Source organism: Fusarium graminearum, chromosome 1 (genome assembly GCF_000240135.3).
Source record: "Fusarium graminearum PH-1 chromosome 1, whole genome shotgun sequence".
Taxonomy (NCBI): Eukaryota; Fungi; Ascomycota; class Sordariomycetes; order Hypocreales; family Nectriaceae; genus Fusarium; species Fusarium graminearum.
Genome location: NC_026474.1, coordinates 4,870,118 through 4,886,835, shown reverse-complemented (window position 1 = coordinate 4,886,835; position 16,718 = coordinate 4,870,118). Strand labels below are relative to the sequence as shown.

Below are 16,718 nucleotides of genomic sequence, written 5' to 3'. Positions count from 1 at the left end.
GCAGGAGATCAAAGAAGTCAAGGGATCCTTGCCCTGCAACAGCGGGCTTCAGTGGGTCGTGTCCGGCAACAAGTGACGGGGGGTGTGAATACCACAAGAGGAAATTGAGAAAGAGTTAAGATGGGGAATGGGGAGTGAGCCAAGGGTGAGAAAGCGTGACGACACGTCAAGTAAAGAGAAGAGGAAGTGGAGGGAGGCTGTTGGAGAGGGAGATGAAGAGACGCATCCATCAAGGGTCAATCAATTAGGCCAGGGGACGATAAAGGCAGGGCAAGGCAAGGCAAGGCAAAGGAAAGGTAAGGCAAAACAGAGACGAGGGCTGCCACTAACAAGTAATCACAGACTCAGACGAGACTCGCTCGGGTCGTATACCGAGCACAACGTCTCCAACTGCCCAACTAAACCACCTTGGGCTTGCGTTGATGGCGGCATGCAGCAGCTAGTCAGCTAGGTAGCTGCTTTGCCTGTGGGAAGTGGGTTAAAAGTGCGTCAAGACTCAAGGCGAAACTATTACCAACTATAGACTCTGAAAGGCATTGACCAAGTACACAGAGGACAATTATTATCCGAATTAGTGATGCAGCGCGGGCCAAGATACATCACTAGTGTGGATGGGAAATACAAAAGGTACTTATGGACGTTTAGTAGCCAGCTAAACCTCTGTTGCATGGTTTCACTGCTAACTGCTTCACTACGCTCAGTGCGCTGTACTGCCACTGCGTTCATCACTGAGCACTAACGTAGAGAGACTTGCCGTCAGGGAGGTAAGTATAATTGCAGCCCCATGCTCCAAGCCTTTTCTTATACGATGATTGGATGGTCTTTCTAAAGAATTGACCACACTAACCCTGTCGAGGTTGGAGAGGCTTTTTGGAGGGGGAGGGAAATAAATTCTGGTACGCACTTAAATACACACTGCATATTCCAGGACGTTAAACCAACCCGCCGACGGGGACGGGGACAAGGGGCACACAAGCCGACGAGTCTAATCAGTGATGGATGTCTGTCTAATCCAGTTGATGGCGTTGAGTCCTGATGTGCTAAAGCAAGGGATGGATGATGGATGTGGATGGCAGATCCCTCCAAAATGCACACAGAATAGAATATTGACTGCTTTATGATGCCGCCATTGACCGACTGACTGACCAGCTGCATGAAGTGGCCCAACGCTAGTAAGCTTGTTTCTCTCGAGAACCCTTGGATCAGGGTTCACAGGAAATACAGACGATACTGGACCTAGACCCAATGTTCAGATGGTCAGTAGTGCGCCAGAGACCTGGGAAACCCAGGTTGACGGAGAAAGAGGGGACAGCCACAACCACCACATCCACAAGCTAATAAGTTGGGCTTGGCTTAAGAGGGAACCAATGTCAAAAGTTGAAACTGCCTTCAAAATAGCAAAACGCGGCATCTCCGGCAAGAGCCGAGAGCCGCTCAATCTGTAACAGCTATTTTTGTTGTTACACCTCAGGTGCCAGATGAGGTATTGTTTGAGGGAAAAGGATGAGTACCCTAGTATCGCAGGTTCCAAGATTGGGTGGATGGATGTGCTTGGAGACGGAGATCCAAAGTGGACCGACCAAGCCAAGCCAAGCCATGGCACGCCTGGCACCTGGCACGCAGACACCACAATCTATCTTGTGGACCTGACGGGCTCACGGGCTGGCGGACTGGCGGGGGCTCACCTAAAACTGCGTCTGCGTCTGCAATTCCATTGAGAGCGAGAGACTGGGGGCTCAGGGCGTTGGCTTGGCTTTGGGGAGCGCCGCGACTGGGGTCTGATTCAGCCCGCTGGGTCCATAGACTTCAGTGGAGGGAGTAAGTTCTTGCTGTTGACAACGGTGGAAACGATGCTGCTGTTTGGTACGGGTTCTGCATCTAGCCAGGTTTTTCCAGCCATATGATGAATTAGTAAAGCTCAAGCATCATGCCGATTAATGCTTACCGCAGGTGTAACATCAAGTGCCCATGAGCTCCATACTACCGTTTCTTTTTTGGATGATAGACATGGACATGGAAAGAAGAACAGGATTGGACCAGCTCGCCGGGCATCAGAGTGGGTCTTGACTGCGACCTATGATGCCCGTCTATCCGCACCTTAGTGGAAGGCTGGGCAGGTGCTGGCCAAACCACCCAGCAGTACCTGCCGCCTGTAGCCTCTACAGCGCAATGCCTGCCGATCACAGACATTGCTGGTGGGGTTTACATAACTCGGAAGTTTTACTACCGAAGCTAATTTATACCGTCTGCATAACTTCCAGAGAGAGCAACATGGGCTGCCAACCTGCTTACGGATTGCTCATCGCCCTCTCAATTAGCTATACTCTGTACAGCCTCTTATCTGATGCGAGAGCAAGGGTATCAGCACCAGCCGGCTGTCGTAGAGAGAACAGGGGTTCCCATATGTTACGTCTGCCCCGCCACGAATTCCTCCAATGCTTCACCAACGACACTATCGCCCAACACCTACAAACCATTGCGACAAGTTACTTGCCGAGCTCGTTATGGCCGTTATTTATACATATTCAGACAAGTCACAGCCACTAAACAACTTGGATCCAAATTTCACGGCTCACGGCGGCGATACAACTTATATGTTTGGGCGGCATGTCGAACGTTGAAGGATACGGGAGTGCAACTAAATAAACGGCGGGGTTCACGCCATGGAATTAAGAGGTCACTGCCCGCGAACCAACACCAGCACCAGCACCAGCACCAGCACTTCACCAGCACGGGCTAAGGCTCGTGCCGAACCTCAACAGTCGCGTTACGTCCGGTTTTGGTTCGGATGAGTTTGACAATAATCCGAAAGAGGCAATGTCTTTCAAGAACGGTGATACAGGATATAACAACATTTACAAGTGTTTGGAACAGCTGCGCAGACTCTTAATCTTTCCTCGAGTTGAGTAATTGCTTCTGTGGCATTCTTCGGGCGTCTCCTCAACGCACTATTGGCGTCGCATTAAATTGATGAGGAACCATGACGTGCTGTAGGCGTCCCTTGTTTCCTGTAATGGATGACCAGGTGCCAGTCAAGCCGCATACTACCTATCACAGAGTGGCTAGGTACTGTAGGTAGGTACCCAACATTACGGAGTACCAAGATCTCTACTCCACCGCCCACAGTTAGAACCCTTGTCGATCCTTACCGATTGCCCATGCCGTTCCTGACTTGGCTGTTGTTACGGTGGACGTTGACCCTTGTCTTGGACTCCAAGCTATGACCATTGACAGCCTATCTCCCTGCTCTACACGCTCTACCCTGCCCCATGCTCCGGGGTTCAAGGTAAGAGAATAACAGGGGCCTCAATCGGGCTCCTATGAATTATCCCCGTCCCGGTGAGGAAGCAGATAGGTACGTACCTCACACATCCTAAGACGCATCAAAATAGACCAAGCCCTACAGCCTCTTATTTATTTTGATATCGATATTAATGCACAAGTACCAGACCACACACGTTGACTAGTGACTGCAATCTCTTGTCAGAATTTTGGCTCTTACCTCGCCACAAGTCACTCAGTTCTGTAAGAGACTCGGCAGGCAATAAGATTAGATGCTGCACTATCCTTGAGCTCGATTCTCAAGTGGGTTCGTTGATGTTGATTTGCGGAATCAACGTGAGACCCCAACGTTTCAACCGGCTTCTCCACATCGCTCAGCAAGCAACTGGAGATTGAACAAAGGCGTCGATCCCTAGGGGAGAGGGGGCCAAGATTTAACAGAAGTTACAGTACCCATTGTGTCCATTGACACGCAGCAGGGTTTGGACAGCTGACCTGTCGCCTGTACGTATGTGTGACTCTTGTTCTTATCCAGGGCTGAGGCGGCTGTTGATGGAAAATCATCAATGCAACCCTTTACTCTCGCAAGCACACCATCAAATGATCCGCAACGGACCCAGAATAAAGAGTACTCATCTCCTGTGTACGGATAAGTATCTGCATCTACATCTGCATCCATCACGTGGCTGTTAGAGTCTATCTAGTCTCGGTTGATCCGCTGACCAGGCACGCACCGCCTTGTTCAATCCCCTGACGCCAGGGCTATGGTCTAGGTTAACACACTAGGTAGCATTAATACAGCGAGTTTACAAGTGCTAGTGTTTCTGGACAGCATTGATAAAGAGCCGGTTGAGATTTTCTAGCTTGTGTTAACATGATTGGGCCAAGTACGGTTGAACTCGCTTTAAATGAAGTCATCATACTTGGACCTGATGTTTTGTTGGCTTGAATGAAGGCTTTTTCATATACACGCGCCACTTCTGTGACAGAGCCATGTCGTAACAGTGGAAACAAGGGTCCAAAACAAAACTTAGCGGTTCTCCTTGATTTGTGTTTAGAACTATGTCATTATTGCAATGAAGCAGTACATCAGAAAGCTCAAAAGTTAATGAGGCATTGTTAAACGTAAAATAAATAAAAGAATCATTATTCCTGTAGTGTTATAACTCTCGCATCTCTCCACATGGCTCATACTACGTGTTACAAATATCTCCGAGTTACCACAATGACGGATAATGATTGCCAACACTGTCCTAACCTACAACTAATAAGTTGAATGACGATTCCCTCTTTGGGTTAATGATTTGCGATTAGAGTTTAGGATTCGGTGGGAGGCTGGCTACGGTTGCATATGTATCTTTGATCCCCACACAAGGTTGTCCAGTCGGCTTGTATTGCGGATATAGAGTTCTGCACAACCAACACTGAGTCGTTTCTCTGGTTATTATTCCAGGTTTAAGCCGGGGAAGGCACGCGCTGATCATCCGTATGGCACCGTGAGGCTCGCAGAGTTGCACTCGGGAACCCTGGTCTATCTCCTGTCCCTTTCCCTACTCCTGGTCTCATTTTGCCATAGCTCTGCCTCGGCCGAGATTGTTTCCGCCTGGGAACTTCTGTGCTGCGTTACATTCGAAACGAAATAGTGGGGGTCACCCTGGATGCCCGCGAAGATCACTGGCGGCAAGCATCTCCCTGCGAGATTTGCGAAGGATAACCCTGAATGGCTGATCGCCCAATGTAACGGTTGCGAAGTCTGAAGAAAAAAGTAAAACACAATAAAACACCCTGGGTCGCTTACTCCATTGAGCTCCATGATTTCATGATGCGCGTCTCACCGCCTCCAAACAATGTCCTATTGGAACCTGCATGAGTGCTCGAGATCCTGCACAATCCGAGACATTGTCAGCGCCGTTCCTTGTCTTGAGCTCGATGATGCTGGCTGCTGTACTACGGGGATGGGCCAATGCATACTCACCGCGCTAGTCCAGGGTCTGCCTGTCCAACACGACTCAAGGTGGTATCCAAATACTTGACTGCCAGGTGGGATCACTGAAAAATACCTAGAGAAAACGATACTGCAATTTGCATGTACGTACTCTGTATTGGAGGGAGTAATCATTTAGAGGCGACAAGCCGATCAAGGTCGGAATCAAGGTCTCGTGGAGATCCGTTTTGCATTGAGCATGTAAATGCATGACTAGTCGTAGTTGGTGGTGATAAGCCGGTCTGCATAGTAACCCAACTTCAGACCCTTCATCTTGTTTTGAGCGCTTGTTCACGGCAGACGGGTTTGAAGTGAGCTGATATTAATAACTTTGGTTAGTAGTTTCAGTTAAAGGAATGTCGGTGCCTGTACCTTAGGGTACCTGAGTTAAGAGGTGCTAATTCAGTCGTGTGGCTTGTTGCTAGTCTCTCAATTCAACCGTCACCAAATTGACTCTGAAACACACAACCTCACCACCTACTAACGCACGGCATTGGTGAGTCTGTTACTGAGATCTCCTTCTTCCGATAAGCGTGGGATGAGCGGGACGCTCTGACAAACGTTGAATTGATTTGCAATGCATGGTGCTGTGCTGAGCGTCCGTGAGTTGTACTTCGTCTTCCTCGCGGAACGGTATCTCTGCCCGTGCCAATAAGGATATGGACATTGCGGCATAGAACGGACGAAAATAAAAGTCGTGGCACAGGTAATTCAGATCAAATGGGCAGTAGCCTTCTCTTCTAAAATTGCACACTCACCTAAGCGTGATTGTTGAGTCGCACCTGCCTTTGGATTCAGGCCCAACCATGGCTCTTGGAGTACAAGGAAGGAGGAGCAACCAGACACCGACTCTTTCTTGCCAAACTTAGTAACTTGAGGGTCACGTTTGTTATCTGTGTCAGGTAGACAGGCGCTGCTCAGTCTTCAGCCTGCAACCCCGTCACTAGCAAAAGCAAGCAACCTGTTCTCATTGTCATCATTGTATGTGCCCCTATCGAGTTGGAAATGCGTCAATCAGTAAACAATATACCTACCTACCTATTGATACACCACGTGGATTCAACACACCCAGTGAGCGGGCACAGACCAAACGTGCATCTCGCATCTCACGTCGATCCATACCACTGTGCATATCACGAAACGCGCAGCATTGTTTGCAGGTCAGGACCTGAAATATTAGAAACAAGTCGAAGCACCATACAACCGAGGCACCCTCTGGGTGTCAGAATACATGAGACCCGCCAACGACTCATATTTTCTGTCCTCCCTTAACCAGTTTGCGTCAAATCCCAGCCCTGCAAGCTCCAGACTTCAGCTCATGAACTGATCTAAGAGGACTGAGACCATTTCAAAACAACCGTCAATTTAGCATTGTTAGCCACGTGCCACATAAGCGGTCACGCCAATCAGGACTTTTGGACGGGTGGTTCTGTTCGCCTCCAAGGTATAAGGAGAACGATGACAATACAGCTTACCATTTCATGGACCCCATCGCCTGTGATGTCGACGCCTCGCCAGCCGCGAAGGCTCGGCCAGAGCCTGTATTGTGATATATTCATGCAGATTCCATGATTCAGGGTTCAAGTATTTGTCACGCCTCTAAAGTAATATCGTTGTCCAACGCTCACTTACATAGTACTAATTTACTGTTAGACAGCTACGAACAACGACTGGTAAGGCACGGGCCACTCGTTCTAAATCGTCTCAGGTTTCCTGGAGACCAGGACGTCAAAGCCACTGCATTGCAGACACCGTGCTCAGTTGAAGCTACTAGCTTGGGCTAATTACCCCTGGCCGACACTAGGAAGAAGCATTGATTGTGTTTCTTCAACGATCTCGATCTTGATGTTTCTACGTTAGTAAAATTGCGGAACGGCCATGGAATCTGTCCCGACATGACTCGTCCTGTCCGGGCTATGAGGTCCGCCAGCGGATCACAACATAGGCTATAACCCCCGGGGGAAAAAAAACTAGGGTAATGCTCTGTGGCCAGGCTGCCCTTGTTTTCTTACCCCCCGGGACCCCTATCTCTACTAAAACAAATGAGTCTATTCTGAATAGCCAGCTACTCTCCTGCCAAGCGAGCAAGGGCTTCTTGGCTTCGGCAGCGATTGACTTGCCTTTACGAGCTGTAGCCAGTTGATTTAAATGTGGAGATAGCACATCTTCAAACAAACATTGACGAGTTTGATTGAGAGTTGACCTCGGGAGACTTTTACTGCCATTCATCAATGACATAATTACACCGGCGGCACTCGATTGCCGATCATTACCTTGGGAATTGGCCCCGGACTGGTAACGCGATTAAAAACAGGCCAATTATTGGGATGACGGCGTACAGCAAAGTCCTGTACCAATATCGACAAGGATAGGAAGTATCATGCGATGCTTTGTTCTATCTGGTCCTCAACCCTGCTCTAGCGATTCTCGTCTTCATTGAGAGCGACATTGCTATAACTTGGCTGTGCCTAAAGTCTGCTCGCCGGGACATTCCTTGTTACGGCAGGGTTTCAGCTGGAACTAGCGGTCCTTACCGAACTGACAGGCGGGGCGACATTCTGGGCTTCGGCTCTTCGAAAGGCCTGATGTGATTCGGATGATCTTCCACTTGCAACCAGAAATCATAAGCCAAAAGCCATAAGCCGAATACAGTCATGAATGTAACACCAGCTCGCAAGCTAGGTCTCTTTCGGGTATCATCCAATCAGGCTGGGGGGTTGCATCTGCACCAGGGGGCACCATCCTTGGGATCGGCAAATGTTTCAGGCCCTTGTCGAAAATCTTTATGTATGACTGCCGGCTTGTACCACCAGGCTTCAGAGCTGCCCTTGTCAGGCTGAATGCTGGACGATGTTTTTACGACATCGCAGCCTCACAGCCAATGGAACATACAGGGCAACTGCCGGATCATGTTTGATCAACAATTCACCAAGCACATAGGGCCTTCCTTTGATGTAAATTCGATAACAAAATTACCTTCATATCGTGCAGGGCTTCTGCTCGCCTGGGCTCCAACTCGGAAGTCAAGCTCCTTCCTACACAGGTATCCAAGTGCCGTTACTAGTGCGCAATCAAAGCAGCTCTGGCGCAGGAACAAGTAGCAACTGCCGTTGAATAACTGACGCACGTATGTGTAGCAAGGCCAATGTCGGCAGTGCTCATCGCGTGGGCATGGTTTTGAGCCTTCTTACCGTTGGAATACCACATGGGTGCTCTGGAACAAGAAAGGTTCCCGACCGGTGACCTCGGAACAAGGTAATAAAAGTTACTACTCTTGTCGTTTCATTACCATACAAGGCCGACCTGATCCTTATAGCGAATCACATATATGCCCCAGGTACTTCGGAGACTCGCAGCACAAGATAACTCGAGTCAGGGGAACAAAAGAAAACACACTAAGACATAGTGACTGGGGCCTGTTCACCAAATTGAGCTTGGGAATAACTAGAACATGGCAGGTTCAAAGCGGCCGGCGCCAGTACCGCAGAATGTTCTACGATGGAACAATTCAAAGTGGCGGAGCGGACCGTCACAGCACCAACCGACTGGTGCTGTGGGAGGTCCTACACTACCACATACACTCGTGTCGGAGGATACCTACTAGTCTGCTAGAGCTTCAAATGGGAAAACACTGGATCCTTTTTCTTCTGCTTTTACAGACTTTTCTGCTCTACGGCACTACCGGCAGCTGCATGGCCCTGACGTGGGGACATCGGTAGGTAAGGTACGGCGACCAGAGCGGTTCATCAATATCGTCGGCGTTAATCAACAAACCAATTCTGATGATGGATCCATGATGTCGACCTAACCATTACCTGCTGTTAACCAATCCTTTAGATTACATCTGAAGATATTGTGGGCTAAATATTCATCGTGACGCGACGTCGAAGTAGTTGCAAAGAGAAGCTCCATCATGTCCACAACACGGGTATGGCAGTCGAAGACTGGGCTAATCAAATTTCGCTGAATACGGTTTGTTTGATCCGCGGGAATGCATTCTTTGTTTCCTGTCAACCTTGATGGATCTCTGTTTTGCTGTGGTGAGATGAGCAAAATTGAGCCCACAAGTCCAAACAAGTGTCGGGGCCCTTTGAGCGGAAAACATTACGCTCTACCCTTGCAAACCAAGCTGATTCAGGTGCAGCGAGTCATGGAGTGGTTGAGATGGTTGGGAAGGCTCCTTCTTGTCCAAGTCTCAGCTGATAACCAGAGCCCCCACCAAGGCTTCGTCTCGCACCATGAGTCCAGGACCATGTCTGGGTCTGAATGTGTGTATCTACGAGACGTGGATCGGTTGACATGTTACTATCACTAATAAGGATGGAACATGCTGCACGCTTGACGATCTGCTAACTGCCAAATAGAAACGGGCGAAGGGAATGCTAGTATTGAGTTTGCCAACGGCAACGGCACCGCAGTAGTGCCAACGGTACTCCCTAGAACGAGTTGATTTTTGCTTCTGCCGTTGACGCTTATTGCCATGAGGCTGACATTCTGCAGTAAGCTCGCCAGCCGGTTATTCGTTTCATGGGCAGCTCAATGGCACCGTGCCATGACGAAATTCCAGTCACGTCATCTACTTTATTTGAATACGCCAAAGCAAATATTGCAGCACGAACCATGGGAGTTAAGTGTTTTATACACGCCATTGGCCAGCAAATCATGTGAATAAAAGAATGCCACGTTGCTTCACGACACATTTACACGGATTTACTAAGGACAGAGAGTCCGTGGTGCTTTGAAGATTACCCAAATTTTCAAAAGATCCCTAGCATCTACAAACGGCCCATGCAGAACACTACCACCATGAACTAGGGGATTCACCAGGCAGTAACTATTGCCGATCTGTGCGATACAAAGCAATCAATTACTGCCCAAAGGCCTTGAAAATGTGCTCAGCCTTTGCGAGCCTTATCATATGTGGTGTCTTTAAAACTCCACCTCATGATACATATAGGCATGGTTTCCTGTTATATGGACAGCCTCGGCCAGCCCTAGCGAGCCTCAATTCTTACCACCTGGTCTACCGCTTGTTTATTGATTGATAGCCACCCTCGATTCGCGTCAGCGGCATGACTCAATTAAACCAGGTGCTCGCATACCACTCCGCATTTAATTTTGTGGTTTCTCGACCTTGTCTTTACAATGAATGCCCAGGTTTCACACCTCAACTACCCCACAAAATGTGACATCTGACAAACCTTGCCCTGGCGTGCCCCGGATCTTAGCAGCTTACCATGGAATGCCAACAGTAAGTGCATGGGTATCCCAATACGAGAGCTTCAGACATGCTGAGAATGGGCATTGAGAGCGAGGGGAAAGGAAAAAGAAAAAAACGAATAACACCGAGCCTGCTTGCTTCGTTGAATTTAATTCATCAAGACACGAGGCGTCATTTCCCGCCCTCCACTACACGCCCGCCATAATGCATACCCTGAAGGTTGCAATTCTACCAATGTGTGCAGCACATCCTGGACGTGGATCTCTCAATGGACATCCCTTGTGTCGCATCGCATAGTGTGTATTAGGCAGCTTGTGGTTAGTGACCCTTTGTGCTGACCGTCATGTCGGTGTTTATCATGCACAACGGCTCTCGCCTATTGCACGAGGACCTGGCCGCCTCGCAAACCTCACTCTACTCTGTCTCCTGTCCTGTACCTTGCTTACATGTCAAAGTTGATATTCATCTTTGTCAACCCGGGGTTTCCTTGTCAATCAATATCTTTTAGACCCACACTACAACATCCGTCCCATCAACAAGCAGTCCGCTATCAGGAAAGGTAATTCAAACCAACGCAATGGCCTTTCTGTTTGACTGGGGGGAGGACAGGAGAGCTACTGTTGTTGCTGAGTAACACACGTCTGAATCAAACATCATGAGAAGCCACCAATTGAGCTGTCGGTTATGGCATTATAGTTCAAGAAGTGGTCTCTCCAAAGTTACATCGCGAGTTTTAGTTTTTGTCTTCAGCTGCCAATTATCCAACTGGACCCCACCAGAGGGCGATCATGTCACAATCTCCCGCATTTGACAGTTTGACTTGTCAATCACCGGGATGCGACTTTCCCGGTTTTCTATCAACTCTGGTTTCTTTTTTCCCCCATGATAATAATCGGCAGTTGCACAGCCAATCCAAAGGATCGTCATGAACAATGCCTTCAATTTAAGCAGGTTTTCTGATTCCATTTACTCGGACTGGGACCCCCAACAAGAGTTGGCCAGGATTACGGAAGAGGAACCTCAAGAGACATATCTCAATGGCTAGTTGGTGGCATGCGATTATACAGGCTATCACTGATGTAGTTAGTTGGCTGACTGACTGAAGCGAGCAAGTCATGGTTTATCGGTTGTCCTCGCCTTGCTATGCGACATGCCCAGCCGCCATCACGCTCTTTCTGGGCGAGGACCAAGCCAACGCTCTCACAACAAGGTAAGCAAGTACTGAGACATGTCTTCTGCTTGTCAATACCGCCGAGACATAAACGACAATTCTCGTTCATAAACGGTATCGGGTAGACGGTTGAAACAAAGCCGTACTAGGAGGGGACCCCCGTTTCCCTTTCCGGATGTTGCTAGGCTAGCAAACGGTGACCCCGTGCATCCCAGCATGGCACAAGACACTTGACCTCTAGGCTATGGCTTGGAACGGTCGGTTGACTATTTCCGCCTCGTACTCCCTGCCTTCGAAACATGCACAGCCCCCCCCAGTAGTAGAGGGAAACCTTGAAGATCACCACGGCAAGTACCCGTACGTATCCTGGCGTTATGCCCCGGTCCTTGCAACATTTCCCAAGAATGCGGCACAGCTGTAGATCTCGTTCTAACTGTAGCTCGATAGGCTTGTTTTGAGACATGGCTTTATGGGACTGCAGAATCGTACGACGACTAGAACGCTCGCTCATCGGTTGCAACCATCCTTATCAAAGGAGCGGTTGTGGTGTTTGAACCGTTTTGATCACAATACTACCCTCACTGCATATGAAGCACGTTATGTAATGATCAGAGTCACATAATCGTGATCACCAACATGGTGCTATCCCGGTAGACGAATCAACAGCGTTAAATGCCACTCGCTGACCCTGATACTGAACATGTCCGTGTCATATCCTCATCATAGATGTTGTCTATTCTTACTGCCGAAACGTCTGGGCAAGTCTATCTGCGTGAGTCAAGTGTCAAAATCAGGCTCATGATCGCTCCAGCCCGCCCGGTATAGGTCACCACGAACCCAGTTATTCTCAAGGACCCGCACCATTGACTGTCAATTCCTCCAACTTCTCCTTGAGCGCGTGGGTTGATTTGAGAGTGCCATTTGTTTCAGCCTCTCCGTTTGTAAGCTCGGCAGGCGTCTCTCCGTTTGTCAATCCCTTTCTGATGGCGAGGACACTGTCAACAATGACAGCGTCGATGCCCTGTTTGACCTGACGCTATGACAAATGTCAGCGAATTCACCTTGTTTCTATCATATTCACAAAAACTTACCTGGACCATGATAGGATCGTTGTTTAGCACACCGTAGCTGAAGCATACAATACCGTTCTCCTTTACAATCTTGATCAACCGGGGGCTGTTGATGAAAGGCTCCGCAGCGGCAACGATACCCAAGAGGTTCCAGCGACTCGCGAAACGAATAGCTTCCTGAAGAGACGAAGCCCGAATGTCACAGACATCACAACAGCCTGCGTCTGTCAGGAAGAGGATAGGGATGGAAGGCTGCTTGTAGCTCAGACACAGGCAGATGTCTGGGTTAAAAGAGCTGAAAATAATGTGACGTTCCCCAGAAAGATCGTAGACCTTGGAGAGGACAGTATCGCAGAAAGAGTTGAGCTCAACTGCGTACGTGTCCATCTCGTGCTCCTCACTCTCGTGTAGCATAGGGTATTTCATCTCAATGTTGAAGCCAACATGTTCGGGTAGTTCCCGGAAGAGATCCTCCAGGGTGGCAAAGGGGGCCTGGATAAAGTTTCCTCTCGTGTTACCCTTGAAGCCCTGCTCTTTGAAGTCTTTTGTGTGCTTCATGCGTTCATCCAAGTCGTCAGGCCCGCTGCCAGCAAATCCCATCGATTGCGAGCGTTTCGGTGCCACACTGTTACTGCGCGCTCGGAAATCGCCAGGTACTCCTGAGTGAGGAGGTTTCTTCTTCGCTTGCTGTTGCGAGTCTCGACTCTTGTCCGAGTTGATGTGTAGAAATTGCTCTAATGTTAAAGTATGAACAGGGGCATCAATGCCTGTCTCACTGACAAGAAAGTCATGGTAAATAACGGGGACGTGATCTTTGGTCAGTTGAACATCGAACTCGACGTAATGAGCTCCGAGGTTAGCCGCTGCGATGAAAGACGGCAGCGTATTCTCTCCCAGCTGGAGGGACTTGTTGCTCGTCAGATTCTTGCCGAGCCCTCGATGACCAATTAGCATGGTAGACTCCAATTTCTTCCAATATGTCTGTCGCGAGGTGACTTCCATGTTGGGATGGTGGAACGGAGTGATGACCAAGAAGTTGAAGTTGACGGTTCCAATGACATCGAAGTTACTTGACATGATGGGAACACAGACGTCTCCTTGTAAGTTCATACGGCGAGAACCTAGTGTTGGTTTCACAGAAGAGAGGAGGGCAACAGCACGTCCAACCTTGTTCTTGTCGTTGCCAGAGTATGTTGGAACAATATCGAAAAGGAGCTTCACCTTTTCTGCCTCCGATGTCATAAAGACGATGGGCTCAGTCGAGATGCTATCATGCACTGGGAGATCGATGATGGTGGGTTCGCCATGAGCACCCGTAGCAGACACAACAATGGATAGAGCAGTGTCGAGTTGCGTGTTATGAGCTTCAGTGAGTGGAACGCGGTCCAAGCTGACTGGCTCGACGTTCTTTCGCATGTCCATGGACCCTAGACTAACAAGAACGAGACTCTCGTTGGTAAGATATCGATGTCCAAAACTCTTGATGGCATCCTGGGAGCGCGAGACATTGTTGGCTCCGTTACCATTCGAGCGTCGTTCATCGATAGATGACATATCCGAGGGTGTTGGCTGCAGCGTGTCAACTGGTCTCACTGGGGGAGACTCAGCCTCGAGGGCGTCGGTTTCAAGCAGTCGTGCAATATCCATATGGCCTCGCAGCGCAGCATGTTCCCGTGCAGTCCATCCCGACGAGTCGAGACGTGTAATATCTGCCCCAGCTTCAACCAGAAGCTCTGCCACGCTGAATCTGCCGTCGACAGCAGCGACATGAAGGGGGGTCCAGGAGTAAGTACTCTCTGTAGCCTCAAGGTCTACTTTTTGATCTTGGGTTCCCTTGAGGATGATCTGGGCGCATTCGACATGCCCGAACCGAGCGGCAACATGAAGCGCAGTCTCGCCAGTCTTGTCCTTCCAGTTGATATCAACGCCAGCTTCTATCAAGAGCTGCACAATGACGCTGTAGTTTGACTTTGTAGCAATGGCCAAAACAGCACCTGATTTAGCGATGGACTTTCGTATATCAGCCTTGCCTTTGCTGCATCCTTCCCAGTTTTCGCCCTGCAAGAGTGCTCGGGTGGTTAGAGGATGGCCTCCGACAACACTGAGGTGAAGGGGCGCATATCCATCATTGTCCTGCCACTCAGGTGTGTCAATACCATCCTTGACATGGAACTGGCCCCATTCTTGCATTTTGGACATGATTATCTGGCATATCACTACAATGCCGAACTGAGCCGCGTAATGAAGTGGCATACGACCGAAGGAATCACGGCTCTTGAGCGTAATCCTCTGTTCCGGACGTAGCTGCTCGAGCAGGAATATGAAAAGCTGAACCGCCTCGTCATCCTTGTTCAAGAGCAGAGCCTCGTTCTGATTCAACGCCGTGGCAGCCTTCGAGGTAGTTAAGCCCGGTTCGAGATGCCTGTTGCTGAACTGCGAGCCTGCAGGTACGGGACGAGACTTTGAATCTTGCTCACCGTTGGTGGCTTTTGTGCGTCCAATGTGAATGACTAGGCGGTGAATGCAGTTGCGACTGTTGATATCATCTGGCTCATCAAGAGTCTTGGTATTGGAAACGAGAAAAGAGATGCATGTCTTGGAGCGCGCAGAGATTGACCGTTGGAGAAGACCCAATAGAAGTGGATGGGCGCCTTCCTCAATAGCGTTGCATTCCTTAAGACCGTCCTCGAGAGCAAGAGCATCGTCGTTACGCACAGCTTGGTCAAGCGCATCCAGTTGAGCTTGGGGTAAGCTCAGCATGCCTTTGGCTGAAGCTCGGCCCAGAGAGCGGGTTGAATGTTCAGACATGGTATCGTTAAATGTCTGGGCTTCTGAAAGCACAGACATCCACCTGTTGATCTCATTAAGAAGTCTCGCTGTGTTTGCTTCCTTTGCGAAAGGCTTGACGTCGACCTTTGTTGTGATGTAGGGACGCTGAGTGACAAGATCTGGGACTTTCTTGTCGAGTTTCTTTGTTATCTTGACAAAACCTCTGCGGTTAATCTCACCAAACCATTGCAAGTTTCGAAACTGACTTCTCAACTCAAGTAGAGCGCCCATGACTTCTTCGACTTCATCCTGGTCCAGGGTAGCGACAACATCGGGGGTTCGTCCATATCGGTTTTGGAGAAGGTTCAGCCGGCGGCAGAACTCGGCGAGTTTCTTGTTGTAGAAAAAGTCGACATCTTCGAGATTTCGATCAAGAGCGAAAAAGAATTCTGCGTCAAGAGTTAGGGGAGAGGCTCAGTGTGCGACACAAAGAGTCGTTCAAAGCCGCCCACCTGCAGGATCCACCTTTTCCCCATTCTTTGCTTTCTCTGCTGCTGCTTTCACAAGCTTCTTGAGGCCCTTGTAGTTGATGTATGAGGCCGCCCACTCGGGGACCTGGTTGCGCGGTAGACTGGGAAATAGTAGTGAGTTGAGTGTCCTTATTAGAATAGATTATGCAAGTACCTACTTTCTTCCGAATTTCATGCTGCGCCGCCTTCTAGATAGGTAAACAAAGAAGGAAGCAGATCGGTGGATGATACGGCCGTAGCGTGGTAAAGATAAATTAGTTAGAGAGGCACACCGCGTTTCGACCCCTCAAACAATTTATAGTTGTTAACAAAATTGGCTTTGGCGCACAATCGCAACACCCAGTCAACTGAGAAAAGAGAGTTTTCAACAATGTTCTGCAGGTGCGGTGTAATGCGACACGATAGTCGATCGCGGGCCAGTGACGTCAAATCAACTTTGCGCAAACAATCAACCAAGTGGCGATAGAGCGAGCAACCAATAGCTCACGTATTTGCAAATCAGGTATGACAATCCGATTCTCGCAAAGATGGGTATGACAAAGATACTAGCGGTAGAAGAATGAGAAGAAGAAAAGGAAGAAACAAGAAGGAGAAGGAGTGAACAATGACGGTGCCGCTGGAGATATGTATGTAATGCTATGGGTACTGGTACTGGGACCTGGATCCCGCTCGGGAACCAATTTTTGCTAAA

At 49.2% G+C, this 16,718-nt stretch overlaps 3 protein-coding genes across 3 annotated transcripts; 1 reads left to right on the top strand and 2 right to left on the bottom strand.

Annotated features, from left to right (window-relative positions):
* Positions 1–127: 127 nt before the first annotated feature.
* On the top strand, positions 128–451 carry FGSG_11960 (uncharacterized protein; the record flags this gene model as incomplete). The annotated part of the gene is made up of 1 exon (XM_011318980.1): positions 128–451. One exon carries the CDS (start codon positions 128–130, stop codon positions 449–451), a length of 324 nt encoding a protein of 107 aa, XP_011317282.1.
* Positions 452–7,970: 7,519 nt separating this feature from the next.
* On the bottom strand, positions 7,971–8,473 carry FGSG_01474 (uncharacterized protein; the record flags this gene model as incomplete). The annotated part of the gene is made up of 4 exons (XM_011318979.1): positions 7,971–8,109; positions 8,159–8,213; positions 8,243–8,301; positions 8,394–8,473. 4 exons carry the CDS (start codon positions 8,471–8,473, stop codon positions 7,971–7,973), a joined length of 333 nt encoding a protein of 110 aa, XP_011317281.1.
* A 3,901-nt stretch (positions 8,474–12,374) lies between these two features.
* On the bottom strand, positions 12,375–16,569 carry FGSG_01473 (uncharacterized protein). The gene is made up of 3 exons (XM_011318978.1): positions 16,186–16,569; positions 12,750–16,128; positions 12,375–12,694 (listed from the first exon to the last, which is right to left on the bottom strand). The coding sequence occupies exons 2-3, from the start codon at positions 15,786–15,788 to the stop codon at positions 12,506–12,508; spliced, it is 3,228 nt and encodes a 1,075-aa protein (XP_011317280.1). The 5' UTR covers positions 15,789–16,128; positions 16,186–16,569; the 3' UTR covers positions 12,375–12,505.
* Between the last annotated feature and the right edge of the window lie 149 nt (positions 16,570–16,718).